An 18,177-nucleotide genomic window follows, 5' to 3' on the forward strand; every position below is an offset into this window, starting at 1 on the left:
TTTCGATAAGGCAGTGAACTGGTGTAAAAAATGGAACATGAATTGAAATATTCAAAAGTGCAGTAGCTTTAGTTTTCCCAAAAAATTATCCAAATTTCAGCACCGATATAACATCAATGAGGCGTCCGTAGTAGCTTGACGCGACAGGAGGATGCCTTCGGGAGAGCATAACCGTGGTTGTTTCACTGGTGGACTATAGCAGCTGTGGGGCTGTTCAAGCTGAATGACACTGGATGGACGGGCAATTAAACAGTGCTGAATGGGACGATAAACGCGGAGTAAAACATCGTAAGAGAATTGTTGCAGAACGGCAAACAAAACGGTTTGTAAGGCTCCCCACAATGCCAATACGAGCAGTGCACAAAGCAAGCACGGTAGATGTTCCTCCGTCGGCGACGCGGAGGTTGCGTGATGCAGCAGGCGTGAGAACCTTGTTCAGGCGTCAGCGCAATTGTCGTTCATCACCGATGCGTGCGCGCCAGTGTCAGTGAGTGCTCGGGCACTGACGTCATCGACTAAACGTCCATCAAGCTTTGTTTGGTCGGCAAAGTGATCAGAAGGTTTTGCGACCGAGTCGTCAACGCAGCGTCACCTCGGGAAGCTGCATCGCATATTTTTCTAGATACGGACATTGAGGCTGCATCGGGGACGGTGGGCGACGAGCCTGCGGAGATAGGGACCATGGTCGACCAAGCTGCTGGCGAACGCGACTGGTGACGTCGGTATGAGGACGAGGGAATGTTCCAAGGAGCACGAGCTTCATTTTTCGGCTGGTGTGGTGCCAATGGAGGCGGGTAACGACCCTCGTTCTGTTCGGGGCGATAACAATTGGTTAATGGCAGTCGCAGAGGGGAAGAGACAGTACGGTTGTTACATTGGAGAGCAACGTGACCAATACGCCAGCAGGCAAAACAGATTGGCCGATCGTCTGCTGTTAACCACTCGGCTGGATTTCGGTAGCGTGCAGGAGATACCGCGGCGTCGATGGACCTGCAGCATGAGACAGCTCTGAACAGGCAATGGCACATACAGAATGAACACCAAGGTTAGGGAGTTCTTCGCGGACTTTTATCCGCACAAATGGTACTGTAGGACAGTTGTTCGGCTCACTGAGGCGGGAATAAAGGGCTGCAGGAGCCATGGCTTCAAGTTCTCGCCGCACTATCCGTGTCAGGTCATCTCATGATGATGATTGCTGCACTCTTAGCCTGTCGCCACAAGAGGATGGCGCTGCCGTGTTAGGCAGACTTGCGAACAGCGTTGCAGTACGGTGGAACTTGGCCTGATCAAAGCGTTGACTCTTTTATGATGTCCTGTACTGTTTCACAGGTTTTCCACATGAACAGGTTGAAAGAGTCCTCAGCGATCCCATTCAGTATGTGCCCCACCTTGTCTGACTCGGCCATATCGTCGCCCGCCTTACGGCACAGAGCCAGCACGTCCTGGGTGTAAGTGACGTATGGTTATGTGGACGTTAGGGCGCGGGTCGCTAGTTCTTTCTTAGCGGTGCTTTTCCGCCCGGTTGGGACGGCCGAAGTCCTTCAGCTTCTCTTTGCACGAGTCCCATTTGTCCAGCTCTTCCTCATGGTTATCATACCACACCTTCGCTGTGCCTTGTGGATAGAAGACCAAGTTAGCCAACACAATCGTCGGATCTCATTTGTTGTAGGCACTTACACACTCATACGTGGCAATACAGCCCGGCAGGTCGAGGTGGCCGGCGCCGCAGAACGTTGCTGGATACCACGGCTGAGCTAGCACAACCGTCGGGGTTGTAGGCATTGGTGTGGGCCGCACCACGTCGGGTCCTGATTCGTCCGTCATGTTGTCCATTCCAAGGTGACGACAACTACGGAGCGTCGTTGTTGTTTCTCGTGGCTACCCCGCACCTCTCACTAATTTGTTACATTGCAGAAGTGACATATAAATATGTGTTTACAATATCTATAAGAGAGATAACGCTCCATAAACAAGATGGCTGTTGAGACCGATTTCACCTCTACACGTCGAATCGCCTTCTTTTCACTGGCACCAGTCCTGGTTGCGCCGTAATAACCCCCAGGTGACCGAGCGAGTGGCCATTGCACTCGCCATGAAATAGGGTCGGAGAGAAAGGGTGTATAGCGATTCGAAAGTGGCCGTCAGGGCATTCCAGAAAGGCCGGGTAGCCCGGCAGGTATTCAAATTCTGAAAGACGCCATACACGGCGACACCTCCATGCACTCCATCCTTTGGTCCCTGCCCACGTCGGGGCGATTGAGGGGCTTCCTCTGAACCTCAACGAGTCTGCCCACGACGCTGCGCGTGGCTTTACCAACCGTGCTGCCCTCGGATCGGGCGACTCTCTCACTAGACACTGAGACGCTCCTATCACGCACAATGAACTTACTAAATTTTTTCACTTAGAGAGAAGGGTTTTCCCGCCGCCTCACTCCAAGCTAAGCAGGCCGCAGGCGGTCACGCTCAGACTCTTGCAAACGAACTCCTACCCAAATCCGGTGTCCATTAACAGCATATATCCCGATATTTATCCTAATTGTTCTTGCGTGGCCTGTGTGTGAGGTTGCTACTTTGCCTCATATGCTCTGGGAGTGCGGGTCGCTGGGCCCGAAGTTCACCAAGGAAGACTGCGACGCGCTCCTGCGAAGTCCCGTCTTTTAGGACCAAATCCTGGCCGTCCAGCGCGCCCGCGATCGGGCCGGCAGGCCAGATCTGTCAGTCCCGTCGTGGGATTAGTCGGGTGCGCGTTTTATCGCGTTTGATGGACCCAATAAAAGTTGATTCACTCACTCACTCACCCAATATATATATATATATATATATATATATATATATATACGGTAGCTCAATTGGTAAGAGCATGGCACGAGTCATGTGAAGACGTCGATTCGTACCCCACCTGCGGCCACTTGTTTTTTCATCCAGTTTCATTTCTATGAATTTATTATTTCTTTAACTCAGTTTGTAAGTACAAGTAATTTGCCCTATGTTCTTCGTGGTGTCTTTGTTTGGTGGCTTCTGAGAACAAGATGGAAAAACATAAAAACATCGGGCCTCTCGATAGCCTTCCTTTGTCCCGTTCATGTATATGTATATATATATATATATATATATATATATATATATATATATATATATATATATATATATATATATATATATATATATATGTCGCTCTCGCGCCACCCAAAAAAAAGAAAGCCAGATAAGCTAGACAACAGTCAAAGCCCTGGCTAAGCAAAGCGATCAAAGGCTTCCTCACGCACCTTGGACATCTCGAGTGAATCCCGTATGCTGTGGTCCTTGTATTTCGATCAATACGCTTAGGGAGGAGCTGGACCAGTTGAACTGTTCATCCGTTTGAGCCCGTGGGTAATGGGCTTCAGCTTCGTTTTACCGTGTAATGTTGTATTTCTTCACTTGTTTTATGCGATAAGCATTCATAGCTTGCTTCTGCCACTTTGGCGAGCTGTTGTCGTCTTCTATCTAGCCTCTGAAGGTCACCCTCACCCCCCAAAGAATACAAAAAAATGAAAATTACTTGTCCGACTCAGAAACGTGAGTCGCGCGCTCTTCGAGCTGCAATTAAAATATAAAAATTTAGTGCCTGAAAAATATGCATATGAAATCGTAGCGTACTTCGTTCGCAGTCAGATATGCAACTTTAGAGCTATGCAATTTTACAGCAATTTTAGAGCTCAAGTGAGACAAAAGTTGCTGTGGTTGGAAGGCCTTTCTTAGGGGGGGTCGGAAGCTGTAGACGCTGTGCTTTGCGGTGGCAGTGCAGCGAGGTGCTACGTTAATGCGATTACATTTCTCAGCCTGTAGCCGGTGACATCCAAGCAATAGGAAAGTTATATGTGCATTGTGAAGCACAAACGAGATTTTCATGTCTTTACCAGCCAACTAGGTTGGCAACGCACGTTTATCTGCCTGCAAACAGTTTTGCACGTCTAGAACAGCCGTCTCTTGCGCACAGATAAAGATATGTCTGTTTCACTTGCTTTAGAAGCAAACATGTACGTCTCGACAAATTTTATGGGTGCATGACGCTGATATCTGCGCTCAGTCGTATGTAATAATTTAGCTATCACAACCAGTCTTTATTTTCTAATTACCCTAGCATTTGCATTAGCAGATCACAATCGTTAAGCTGTGACCCGACTCCAGCAGACTCCTGTGTCAGAGGTGAAAAGACAGTGCACTACGGTTTTGTCGGCGACGCTTGTTTGTAGTACCCAGGTTGTCTCCGACTATGCTTCCCCTACTCCAGATTACCAGTAGAAGTGTCTTCAGCAATATGATGCCTCGCAACATTGCCCGAACGCTAATCGCATAACGTCAATAGTCATGAGAGATGGTTTCGATCGGTATTATTTAGGACAGGGCACACGAGTGTAATTTGGCGCTTCTTGCTCATCTTCTGCGTAGATGTCATCAATATCATCATCAGCAGCAGCAGCACCAGCATCAGCAGCAGCCTATTCTTTTTATGTCCACTGCAAGACGAAGACAACTTTCAGCGGTCTCCAATTACTCCAGTCTTGCGCTAGCTAATGCCAACTTGCTCCTGCACATTTCTTAACTACATCAACCCACCTGATTTTAGCCATCCGCTACTGCGCTTCCTCTCCCTCGGCACCCATTCTGTAACTCTAATGATTTGCCAGTTGTCTGCCCTACACATTACATGACCTGCACAGACCAATTTCTTTCTCCTAATGTCAATAAGAATATCAGCTATCGCCGTTTACTCTCTGAACCCCACTACTCTCTTTATGTCTCTTATTGTTACACCTAACATTTTTCGTTCCATCGCTCCTTGTGTGGTCCTTAACTTGTTCGCAAGCTTCTCTGTGAACCTCCAAATTTTGCCCCATATGTTACCGGAGGTAGAATGAAATGATTGTGCACTTTTCTTTGCAGCGGTAGTGGTACGCTCAAAAGCCAGGATTTGGCAATACCTACCATATGCGCTCCAGCCCACTTTTATTCTAAACCCTGATAATTTCTAATGACCAGGGTCCCCTGCTTGTGATTGACCTATACATGAAAGTACTCCTGCACATACTGTAGAGGCCTACTGGTGATCATGAATTATTGTTCCATGACAAGGCTATTGAACATTACCTTTGTGTTCTCCAAGTTAATCTTCAACCCTGCTCTTACAATTTCTCTATTAAGGTCCTAAATAATTTCTTGCAATTCAATCCCAGTGTTGCTGAACAGGACAATGTCATCTGCAAACTGAAAGTTGATAGCATATTCACCGAAGATCCTTGCTCCTGAACCTTCCCAATCTAATAACTTAAATACTTCTTTTAAGCAAGCAGTGAATAGCGTAGTGAAAATTGTCTATTCTTGTCTGAAGCCTTTCTCCTTAGGTAATTTTGTACGCTTTTCTTTTGGAGGAACAAAGTAGCGGTGGAATGTACATTTTTTCAAGTTATTTAAGTATTCTCATGTACGCCTTTATTAGGCAATGCCTCCATCCCTGCTGTTATCCTTATTGAATCAAATGCGAATATATATATATATATATATATATATATATATATATATATATATATATATATGTGTGTGTGTGTGTGTGTGTTTGTGTGAGTGTGTGTCTGTGTGTGTGTGTGTGTGTGTGTGTGTGTGTGTGTGTGTGTGTGTGTTTGTGTGTGTGTATTAGAGAAAGAGAGAGTTTGATGTATGTTTGTCAAGGTGAATGCCTTTTGAAAGCATGCGCTCCTGTTTTTCTTGCCCGGTCCAGTTCTTCGCGCAGTTTCGAAGCAGTCACGCGTATGCGTACCAGCAAGCTCCCTTTAACGCCCTTATTCAGCATATGACGCAGGAAATGAGATGTGAGTTTACGGTACGACCGCTGCAACGACGACGGCCTTGCCTTAAAGCGATGGACGCATCAACATAACGAGATGCTAACGCAAAAAGCTACATAACTTACGCAACAAAACCACTCCACGCGAAACAAAGCACGAGCGTAAAAAAAAAAAAAACAGGGTAACGATTAGGCCTACTGAAAAATAAAATAATATAACATAGTAGAAGTGAAGGCGAAGGGTCATTGGCAACCGTATCACTCACAGCTTTAACGCACGCGCCGTGGTTGGGTTATGGCTTGGCGTTACGTTGCTGAACGCGCGGTCATGGTATCGAAACCCGGCCGCGGCAACCGCATTTTGATGGGGGCGAAATTAAAAAAAAAAGCCCGAGTGCCGCACATAGGGTGCACCTTAGAGAACGCCAGGGGGTCAAAATTATTCCGGAGTCCCCCACTACGTCGCGCCTCATAATGAGCCCGTGGTTTTGGCACATAAAACCCTAGAAATTATACCTAAACAGCGTTAACAAAAAAAAAGTGTCATCCGTACACTTTAAGCAATGTGTGGCACAAGATAAGGCAAGTTTTTCATGGATGCAGTCATGGTAGCCTATTTGAGCCGTACGCATGAGTGACCCTTGCTTGGGGAATATTGGGAACACCTTTTCTGCGAGCATTACAGCGCAGGCAACTACACCGTGGGCCGGGCCTGGCGCCAATTCTCCAAGTTTATACTTCGATCATGCTGTCTTGCTAGTAATCGTGTTTATTTCATCTGCGACCACCTCGGAGTGAGAAGTGTGCTTGCGAGTTGTCAAAGCTCTTAGTAAAACGTATGTTTTACATTAAAGAAAGCCGAGATCCGCTCTATAGAGGGCATTTGCAGTTAACCTTTCATATAAAAATGTCGGTAGTTCGACCACGAAATACATTGGTGCTGTTGATGTATAGAGCAGATGTATAATGTTAGAATTAGTTTCTCATAAGAAGGGTTGCAAGAAGAAAAGTAGGCTCTTATACATTACTTCCTTAAGTAAGAGAACATTTTAATTGTATGCAGCCGATATTTTGCTGCGTTACTTAATTTCGCTGTTTTTGTTTAACAATATAAAATAGAATTGTGAAGTACCGTTTGTCCATGTAATGAGTCCATCCCCAGTCATGGAGATAACTGTTCTGTAGAAGGGACGAACAGTTTTTGAGTTACTAGCAAACTATGACTAAACGTAACTACAGGCGTAAGCATCAGAAGTTATTTTTTATTCTTGTTTATAAAACTACAAGAAGTTCTTGCTCCACATTCCAACTTCGTGCTTTGTTTCGATGATAATTAAGAGCAAGAAACCATGAAATCAAAGAGGTTACTTGCAAGCCTTTATTCAATGCTGCTAAAGCCTTACTCGAACGTGTCGTCTAGTTATTTTCTTAATAATGGGACCAAAATAGAAAGGCAGGCTTTCTTAAGTATGTCATTAAAAATGACAATTACCTTCATGACAAAAGAAAAAAAACGGCAAGCACGTACTACAGAAACTCCCCATGAGTCACAAGCGCACAGGTTAGGGTCACCAAGGATACCAGCTGGTTAAAAAAAATTGGTTACGAGTTTTGATCAGAAACTATAGCACCAGCTTTCCACAGAAAGAGCTCTTTGTCCAGGATCAGCACACGTGTTTGACATCAAATGCTAAAATGGTGCTACAAATGGTGTTACAGGATTCGCGGAGCCAGGTTCCGGCTTGACTCGTTTACTTAGTTTCGCTATTTAAATTTTATTTTGCAAATTGCCTGTCGAACGTCAGCTACGACTACGACTGTAGTTTGTTTTTGCTGCTTCGTTTTCTGTGCACGTGTGGATGCGTATGTGGTTGTTCGTGTGTCTGCCTAAATGTATTTGATTTTCCCCTAAGCGCTAGCTGAGAGTGCACATGTATTTGTCCATCCCGTATACGGCAAGCAATTTCACGCAGCCAAAAAATAAAAGCCCCTCACCGTGTTTTATACTGCATGCCTATATGATGTTTCGTACGAAACATCCTATGAACATTTTCCTTAGTTTCAAAAAGAAAAGGCTTCTTGCTGTCAATCACTTTCGCAGGTACATTGTATCTATTATGCATGTCGTTTCTTAAGTGAGCGCTCAAGTGTAAGCGCGGCAGCGCGGCACAAATAAAGTCGCAGTTGCGTGCACAGTCAGGACTCACCTTCATTTCGCTGTCGCCTGTCAAGCCGGAAGAAAAGCACCGCAAACGACTTCTTTATTGCTTCCCGAGAGGAAAATGCTGCGACCGAAATTAAAAGAAACTGGTAGACAGCGGAGTGCACATTGCCATGTGTTTACGCCGTCTGGCTCTTTCATGTTCGCTTCCGCTGGGAAAGCAGAAAGCAATACGTTCGTGCTGAATCTCTCACGCAAGCGACGCTTTTCTTGTGGCTGTCTGCACGCTCTTTCCCATTTGTGCTGTTCCTTAAGCCTTCTTCACCTTCGCTTCACAAGGCGTCTGCGACTTTGCCTGAGCCGTCCGCAGGGGTCTGGCGCTGTCGGTCGTGGAACCCGACGTTATTAAGCCGGGCTTCACGGTCTATGCTCCCGAGAAAATTTGCTGACAGCAGCTAGCCGGCCCGTAAAAAAAAAAAAAAAAACGCTAGCACCGCCTGACCATGTTTTTGTCCTGCCACGAGATGTTCTCCTTTGCGTGCCGCTGCCTGCATTGACAGAGTTCCTGTTGTCGACGCAAGCACGCGGCGGGCCTCGGGTGGTCTTGGCCGACCGCTGATAGCGGGATTGCGGCTGGGCCTTAGCTTATTGTCCCGGGCACCCAGACAAGTGGACACAGCCGCAGGCGGTGTGGCACCTACAAAACCGAAGTTTAGGCGGACCGTGAAAGTTTATTTCGCTGTTTTATTTCCTTACTTTGGTCTCGCCAGAAGTAGATTAAGAGCTGCGCGATCTGGGGATGGACAGTGCAGGAAACTCAAAAGTAAAAAAACAAAAAAATTTGTGGCGCGAAAAACATTACTGGTGAGATTTCCTTTTCTCCAGAAGTTACTTCACTGCCTTTTCGTTGTTTGTTAAACCGTGCCTGTTCTCTCTTCTTTCCGTTCTCCATGTAGCCATCCTTTCTTTCTCTTTTTGCATTGCCATCATAACGAAATTGCTTCAATTTTTCCGGTGTACATTCCACGTTATTCTCGCTTATTGCGCAACTTATACAGTTGATCACTTACTAGTACGCGTTTTCAAACTTAAATGCACTTACAACAGGATACACATAATAAATAGTGAGCGAACCGGCAGTCTCTATACAAAAAAGAAAACACTTGGTCTTAGGTCACCCAGCTGACAGGTAGGCGCAGGACGAACACCCGCTATAACATTTGGTCTCAATATTTTGTTGTATCCTATGCGCCCTATTACATTCCGCCAGAAGCACTATGCTTTGCTGAATCAAGCTTGCTAAACTGGTACAGTTAACGTGCTAACACGGACTTAATCTCGCTGCAACCAAGGTATTTTGGGATTGCTCATTCGTTGCTCTTAGCCTGTGCTTCAAGGAGACGCCAACGTTCAGCCTTGTGGAAGGTCTGTATATATATTTCTTGAGATTTTACGGCATGTGCTCTGCTCTGCAATGTTCACGGGGGTTGCATTTCAGTTGCCGTATACCTTAGAAATTGGGCACAATGAACACCGTGTGTTTTACAGCTGGGGATATAGCGTGTTTCAGCTCATTTGCCATTCGCCCATTTCAGTATGAGAAAGCCTAATTCAAAATGTCCCCGTTTAACATGCACCAAAATATCAGCGATAAATCTACACAACGCCGCACAAATATGGACATTGCCCTGAAGGACTACATGCACAGAATATTCCGTTTTGGGCTGGTCTTGATTTGTGAATATCTGAACCTTAGAATCCCTGTTTTGAGAAGCGGTGCTTTGTTTCTAATACACAGCCTTCGGGCATGACAGCATCGAATTATAATTTGAATATACGGTAAAACAAGAATATGATACGCGAAAACCCAAACACAAACCGCTTTTACTGCTTTTTGGATGAGCACGCCACGAATCCCGACCGACTAAAGGCTAACAGCTTCGCTGTCAACCGGGAAAGAGCGTATACCTGTAAGTAGGGGATTTAAATGCGACGGCACGAGTTCTCACTTGAACACAGGAGTGTAGAAACGGTAGAGTATAACATTTGAAAACCGAACATTACAAGAAAAGATAAAAGGTAGATTATGTACATTCAGAAACCGTGCATAATATAGAACAGAGTAAAATAAAATTTGTTGAAACAAGACGTGTTCATTAAGCAGTGCAAACGAGAACTGCAATCAAAATTTGCCAATATGCGCCTTGTCGAATACTGAGGAAGGGAGAAAATGCCTAAAGAAAATAGTAAATAGGGGAAGACGACACAGTGAAATTCAACTGGATATGATACCAACTTCGTTACGTAAGAAGAAACGTACTCCGCAGCCAACCAACGGCGAGTCAGCAAATGTAAGCACGAGCTTATTTATTTATTTATTGAACATACCTTGCAGGCCCCTTGACATGGCATTGAGTAAGGGGGGTAATAAAAAGTACAAGGTAACTTGTCTCAAAGTAACAAAGTAACATGCTGCTCAAATTTGCAATTTAACACAAAGGAGAGGAATCGATGATAATGTGGTATGACGGCAAATATGAGGTTGGGCGGGAAAAAGGATAACACGAAAAAAAAAAGAAGAAATTTTTGGCTGGCATTATACATATGGCCAAACTGCACACAAGAACTATAAAGTATACCAATCACAATGACAACAGCAAAAAGGAAAAGAAACTGCAACCAAATATAGACTGCCAAATATGTGAATTCTAGGCGCAGGAACAGTTGGCACGGTTTCAAAGACGCTCAGTGGTAGGGCATGATAAAAACGCAGGAACTAATCGCGTGCACAGTAAACACATTTATCAATATAAAAAATGCAGTCGGACACAAAGTGGGATACTGAAAAAACAACAACAGAAAAACACGTGTAGTGGTACAAAAAATGACGCATGTCTTTGGTCTTAAAGCTGTCAAAATAACAAATAAATAAATACATGGGTGGTACACAACATGGCACCGGAAGTAAAACAAAATTGGAAAAACTAGTGGCAAGCTTTTATTGCGAAAAGAAAGAGTGCAGAAGTTGACGGAAACTATCGTGGTCTAGTTCGGATGCGATGTTGTCTGGAAGACCATTCCACAAACGTATGGCGCGAGGAAGAGCAGATGAGTTGAAGGCGTGAGTTGACCCATATAATCGCGTGAGACTTTAGTGATTAGGCAACCGACGTGATATGATGGAAGGAGCATCGAGGTGAAGTGGGAATGGCCTGTTGCTGTATGCGTATTTGTGAAAAAGGCAGAAGAGGGCAATGTCGCGACGAGCACTAAGGGGTTCAAGTGAATGATTGAGCTTAATTTGCGTTATGCTGTTATGATTGTCACAACTGCGTGAAATAAAACGGGCGGCCCTATTCTGAACCGCTTCAAGCATGTTAAATAAGTAATTGTGGTAGGGGGACCAGATAGATGCGGCGAATTCAAGCTGTGGGCGAATGAAGGTCTGATAAGCTATAGTTGACGAACGTGAGTGGGACATTTATGTAAATTTCCAAGTAAATATCCGAAAGATTTTGAAGCTTTTGCGTATATGGTGGTAATATGGTGGGACCAGGAGAGGTTGGGCGTGAAATGAATACCAAGGTACTTATAGGATGGTGCGTGCGACAGTTGGTAATTGTTAATGGTGTAGCAGTAGTTGGAAATGTTTTGCTTGCGTGTGAAGGAGATTATTTTGCATTTTTCTGTATTCAGCGACATAAGCCATTTCTTACACCAGTTGTATATGCGGTAAAGGTCGTTTTGCAGCGTTTGGTGGTCGTCGGCGCAGGTTATTGGACGATGTATGATGCAATCGTCAGCGAAGATTCGCATGCAGGAAGCCATGTTTTCTGGCAAGTCGTTTATGTAGATTAAAAACAATAGGGGGCCGAGGACGCACCCCTGTGGTACGACCGAAGTTACGTGAGAAAGGGAGGATTGGAAATTGTTAATAACCGTGAACTGCTGGCGGAGTGAAAGGAAGTTACGGAGCCAAGATAAGGTTAGCGAGTCTAATCGAAGGGCAGATAATTTAGAAGTCAGACGGCAATGGGCGACGCGATCAAACGCTTTTGAGAAATCAAGAAAAATACGGTCAGTCTCGAGGTTATTGTTGATGTTGCAATGTAGTTATGTACTTAATTCTAGTAGCTGGGTTTCGCAAGAGAAACCTTTCCTAAACCCGTGTTGGTTGTTAAAAAAGAAATTGTTAGATTCTAAGTGTCGGTAAACATAAGAAGCGATTATGTGTTCAAGAAGTTTGCAGCAGATGCAAGTTAAGGAAATTGGACGGTAGCTTTCGGGAGTATGTTTATCACCGGCTTTAAACACAGGCGCTATTTTACCAATTTTCCATGCTGAACATTGCGTGCATGCTTTGATAATGCTAGTTTATTACGAAACTTTATCTTCGACCCAACTCTGTCTCGCCTATTCAGATACATGAAAAACGCAGACATGGTTTCTTGCGATAACCGCTCGACTGATGGCAATGAACTTTGTTTCATTTGAGAAAAAAAAGTATATTCCGGTTGAAATTGTAAGTGTAATTTCAAAGTCTTTCAAAGTCTGAAATTTTCAATAAATATTACAGAAAATTGGCAGGTTCGAAAAAACACAGTTTACAAATTCTTAGCCTGCAACAAAAACAGATATGGCAGTTCTGTACACTATATGCATCAGCACATCTAAAGCTTACAATGTTTATGTGAATATACAGCTTTCATGAAGTCGCTCCAATGCTTACAATGGTTTTCGAAAAAGTCCTATTCGCGCATTAGTTGTGTAATAGGTTTATGTATAATGCATCAATTTTGTCCGCTTTGTATGTGCTGTTAGAAGAAATTGACACAATTGCGATCCCATATTCTTATTCGTGAAGTACTGAGTTGCAAACATTTCGGAAGTTTCTCAATTTCCAAATAACTTTCATAAAAATATCGACGGCCTAAATTCAAACATTCACTTAAACAACTCATACGATTTTAAGTTCTTTTAAATGCGACAAGCCTCACCAAATCCGACACTGTGGTTGTTGAGAAAAACGATTTTTGGCGGTCCCATGTATTTACGCAGGAACGCACGAGCTGTTAGATTCGTGGGTACGTAGGTTTCTTCAACCCAGCCTTGGCCACTGACAAAGACACCGAGACCACAACCAGTTAGGGTGTATTCTTTCTCCAATCTGGATTGGAATATTTATTGTGGTCCTGCAGGACGCGCTTAGCGCGTAAGGGGCGTCTCCAACGTAGGAACCGACAGGGAGTACCTGGCGGCCGCTTGGCAGGTCTGCTGGACGGCCCATTGCCGGTCGTCGAGTAGTGAGCGTCTGAGAGACTTCTCCCACTTGTCCGAGGCAGTGTCGGGAAGAGCGTTCCTACACTCCAAGAGCATGTATGCGAGTGTCCCCGTGTCTCCGCATGAGGGGCACATGTCCCGCGGGTACGCGTCGGCGCATAAAACGTGTAATTTGGCGGGGTTTGGGACCATACGCGTCTGTAGGAAGCGCAGTTTTAGCACCTGCTGTCCAGATATCCTGACAGATATAGACTTTGTGACAAATTGTGACTGTACGATGCGTGACGAAGGATGGGACGCTGACACTGTGTAACACTAGGAACGCTCTCGCAGACTGTGTGACAGTGTCCACAGAAACAGCTCTGCATTTATGTGTGTGTGCGGGGGGGGGGGGAGGGGATTCCTTCAGTTTTTTTATTCCTTTTCTCTCTTTCTCTACTCGCATTTCCTACCCTGCCCCTCCCCCGGTACAGGGTAGCCAACTGGAGATATTTTCTGTTTAACCTCCCTCTCTTTCCTTTGGCTTTCTCTGTTTCTCTCACCCTTAAAAAAATCTGGTCTTCGAGTGGGAACTATTACATACGATGGCCTGTTCAAAAAAGGGCTACTGCATTCGTGGACACGATGAAATACGGAAACATTCGGTTCATTATTAAAAAATTTAGAATATTCGCACTCGCCTATAATAATTATGTTTTATGTCGCACACGTTAATGTTGCGCCCACGCTGGTCGTGTTATAAATGCGGTATATCTCTTTAACATGCAGAGTGCCTGTTTCATGTACGTGGTGCTCACCTACCTGATGGGTACCAACTTCTTCTGGATGTTCGTCGAAGGCCTGTACCTGTTCATACTGGTCGTCAAAACTTTCTCCGTGGAGATGGTTCGTGTTCATGTCTACGCAGCCATTGGCTGGGGTGAGTCGAAAGTTTATTTTGCCAATAGCACCTGATGGGCGATTGTGTATGTAAGGTAGAACATATTTTTTCAGACATCACTCGCCATCACGAAAAAAAAGCATGGTATAGGCTTTACCAAATTACTCTATGTAGCAAATAAACACAAGGATTTAATATTTAGAAAGCATATTTTTGACAACTGTATGACACGGGATACAGAAAAAGAACAACAAAATAGAGCGCTGCATGTGTGTCAATATTTTTTTGTGATGTGTATGTTTCTTCTATGTCGGCGCCGTTAAAAAACTGTTGTTTAAGAAAAGCGTCGGACCTTGAGCTTGTTGTTATGATTTAAGGGCAGAAATAATTAAACGCTCGAAAAACGGGAGAAGAGAGAATGGACAGTACTAGGCACTGACTACCAACAAGTGTGTTTATTAAAGAGAAAGCATTACAGGCCGCGAACTTGCGATTTCGCCGTGGCGGTGCTCCCAAAGGCACATGACGTCAGAACGCGCGCTTCGCCTTGGATATTTCTCTCGCTCTCGCTATCTGATCACTACTGCGCATACGCCACTAGTAGCACCGAGCCACAGGTGTTTCGCCGCTGCGCAGCGCCCCGCCTTTCCGCCGCCGCCGTCACACCGCGTTCCTCGTCGTTGCGCTCGCCTCCGCCCACTTCGCCAGCTGCGTTGCATGCCTGATAACTTGTCGAAGGATTGAAAAGGAGAGCTCGCGCGCGCCGCAACCACAATTGAGGCGGCAGTATCGACGGCTACAATTCTGATAATCAGGAGGAGGTCTGGAATCGACATCGGAACGAGATGAAGAGGAAAAGAATCGCCCAGGAAACAGACGAACAGCGCGCCGAATGACTGGCTGAACGCCGCAACATAGCTAGACAACTAGACTAACCTACACTTGCAATCAAGGTTAACCAAGGCTAACCATGCTATGCCTTCGCTTTCGCTACGTATATCCTGGCATAGCCGAGCTAAGCCACTGCTAATTTTTTTTTCGTAGCAACAGTACATATGCTGAGGAAGATGAAAAATGCGTGGCTCTGCTATAGCAAACACCAGAGACCAGTGGAGCTAGGGGAAGGTCAGTAAAGTAGTGCCAGACCGCACAGAAGACACACAACCGCCGGGAACGCTTCCGTACGGCGTCCGCCAAAGGCGCCTACAATTGCGTCTGCGATTCGCGTGGCCATCGCCGTAGTAGCCGCGGTTGTCGCCACTCTGTGCGAAGCGGTGGGCGAGGAGGACATCGAGGCACCCTAGCAGCCGCCTGACACACCTGCGTCGCGCGTCACCGGAGAGGGCACGCATCCGGGCGGTGTTCCTCACTCGCGTGCGCACCTCTACTTTGCCGCTAAGCTCCACCGACCCTCGCCGCGTCGCTATGCCGCGCGATGCTACATTATACTCTTCTTTCACTCTCTCTCTCTCTCAGCACAATCTCCCCAAGTTCGGCCAAGCTGCGCACGTCAAGAGAAACTCAGCGAGCTTCTAACAGCTCCACTGTAAAAAAAGAGTTGCACTAAAAGACCAACTAGAAGTCGAGTGTGCAGTTTTAATGGAAAACAAAAAGAAAAAGAGAATCCAAGTGCTCAGTTAGAGAAAGACCTAATCACGACGCCTTCATGTCACAGTTCGCCATCGCTTGCCTTCACTGACAAAGCGACTCGCTATCTCCGTGACTGAGCGATTGGACGCTACTGTTGCGCTCTCCCTTAAAGATCAGGTGCAGTTTTCCGTTGTATATTTAGCGCTCTCCTTGCAGTTTGTGACCGTATATATTGTGCTTGTGAAACAAACACACTTGTTGGTATAGACAGCGGCCAGTACTCTCCTCTCTTTTATTGTACAGTTTTTCATGCTGTTTTTCCGTCGTGAAGCTATTTAACAAGAATTACCAGCCAGTGCATGTACACATGCCAGGAACCCGTTATTTATAATCCATCAGCCCTACCTACCGCAAACGCACCTTTGTAGCCACAGTTACTCAGCAGTGAACCACTTTTGAAGAGCCCACATTGAGGAGTGTTCGCCTGTGACCGGCATGACGGCAAGCGCTACTGTGATATAGCTTTGCCATGATGACATTTGTGAAAAACTTCAAAAACGTTTCTATGGAGGCGATGATTGGCAGTGAAATAGCAGACCCGAGATGCAACCAATGCAAACCAGTGCTGATTGGTAGACTGAAGAAGTGAAGTTTCGCCTGCTTTTTCTTTCGTAGAATGCTGTCATGTTTGATTGACCGAATATAGATGCGGAGGCGGGTCTATGTATTTACGCACAAATGGCGGAACATTCTTCGTTCAGAACCCTACGTTCTACACACACTCACACACACACACACACACACACGCACGCATATATATATATATATATATATATATATATATATATATATATATATATATATATATATATATATATATATAGTAATGCCTCACCGGAAGAGCGTGGAAGAGGAATAAGCGGCGAGAAGATTATGGTTGATCAGCTGTTTCAGACCGCCCCATGTCTTGTCTACTACTCTTTTCACTGTAAATAAATCCATTCTACATCCGTAACAAGTGGCGGAGGCGCTGGTTATGATTCTGCAGTAGCATGTCGTGGTATCGTGTATTCCGCAGGAACACGTCGGGGTGTAGGGTAGTGACTCCGTAGTGACACGACGGACTGGTGTGCACTGGCGGCGACAGATATTCGCCAGGAGAGGCCGAAAGCGCGTGTAAACTAAGCGGGGTTCTTCAAAAGGCGGTCGGAGCTCGAAGCGATGTTCTCGCGTCTAGGATGGTGGTTCGAGATTGCACTCCTCAAACGCGCACTGATAATCAGCGTCTACTCCCTGAACTCCCACTAGCTCATCTTGAACCACTCGACGCACGATCGAGGCGATGTCGTCGCAGGCAGCGGTGACCATACTTGCAACTGTGGTGACGTTGTCCAACTTTAGTAAAATCCTTCGTGTCTGCAGAGCTTCGAAAGTGCGATATTGTTAACAATATCGCACTTTCGAAACTCTGCAGACCCGAAGGATGTGTGCAAGTTTTCTTTCCTTATTAAACATTGTTAGCGTCTTCATCGATGCCTTTTAACAGATGCTCTACTTTGTTTTCATCCGACATATCCGCATAATTCGAGTCGCCGAAGCAGGCTTTCAGATCCTGGACAAAAGTTTCTCAAGTGGTGAGCACGCGTTCATGATTGTCAAACCAAAGTATAGCGGTACCCGCGAGAAAAAAGCGCAACGTTCACAAGCTGCGCTGATGTCCCCTATGAAAATGATCATTGCCTTTATGTTTCTTTTATGTTTCCTTCTTGTGCCCTATGTGACCTTCATGATTCCTTGTCCTTTGTGTGACCTCCGGGAGGCCAACTTTGTGTGTACCGCATGTTTACTCATCCTAACGTATACCTCGAGGAAGTGACCTTTATTATGCCTCTAGGATGTGTCCTTTATGTTTACGGCAGGATGTTAACAGGGTGTGTACTATGTGTTACCTGAGTGTACACTTGAGTGCACATGTAGGTGACATAGAGTGCACATAACAACTGCCTGTACATATAACACAGGCAGATATATCTGTACAGTGTGACAGCCATTGATACACTCTGCAGAGTCATTGTAATACTAAATCTTGACTTATCCTTTCATTTGCCCCAAGAAAACAACCCTTACTATAATTATTGTAGGGTGTGCCCTTTGTGTTTACGGCGGGATGTTACCTAGGTGTGCACTTCAGTGCATACGTAGGTAACATAGAGCATTAATCCATGTATGGTGCGCATGCACTCTATATATGTTACCTACATGTGCACTTGAGTGCACATGTAGGTAACAGAATGTGCGCAGTGAGCATCTTTTGCAAATAGTACAGTTAGATCTATCTGTACTAAATGTTAGTCACTGGCAGATTCAGGGAAAAGGCACTGCTTGCCCCCCTCACACTAGACATGCCGACCGGCACTAATTGTGCCTATATTGTGCGGAAAA

General features: G+C 45.4%; 1 protein-coding gene across 1 annotated transcript in view; it reads left to right on the forward strand.

Moving 5' to 3' along the window:
* Positions 1-18,177, forward strand: part of LOC126540564 (diuretic hormone receptor-like) — a 230,872-nt gene that overhangs the window by 177,052 nt on the left and 35,643 nt on the right. Inside the window, exon 7 of the mRNA XM_050187400.3 lies at positions 14,034-14,184. Within this exon, the coding sequence (XP_050043357.1) occupies positions 14,034-14,184 (151 nt within the window). The remainder of the gene's footprint in view (positions 1-14,033; positions 14,185-18,177) is intronic.

This window comes from Dermacentor andersoni, chromosome 2 (assembly GCF_023375885.2).
Source record: "Dermacentor andersoni chromosome 2, qqDerAnde1_hic_scaffold, whole genome shotgun sequence".
Lineage (NCBI taxonomy): Eukaryota > Metazoa > Arthropoda > Arachnida > Ixodida > Ixodidae > Dermacentor > Dermacentor andersoni.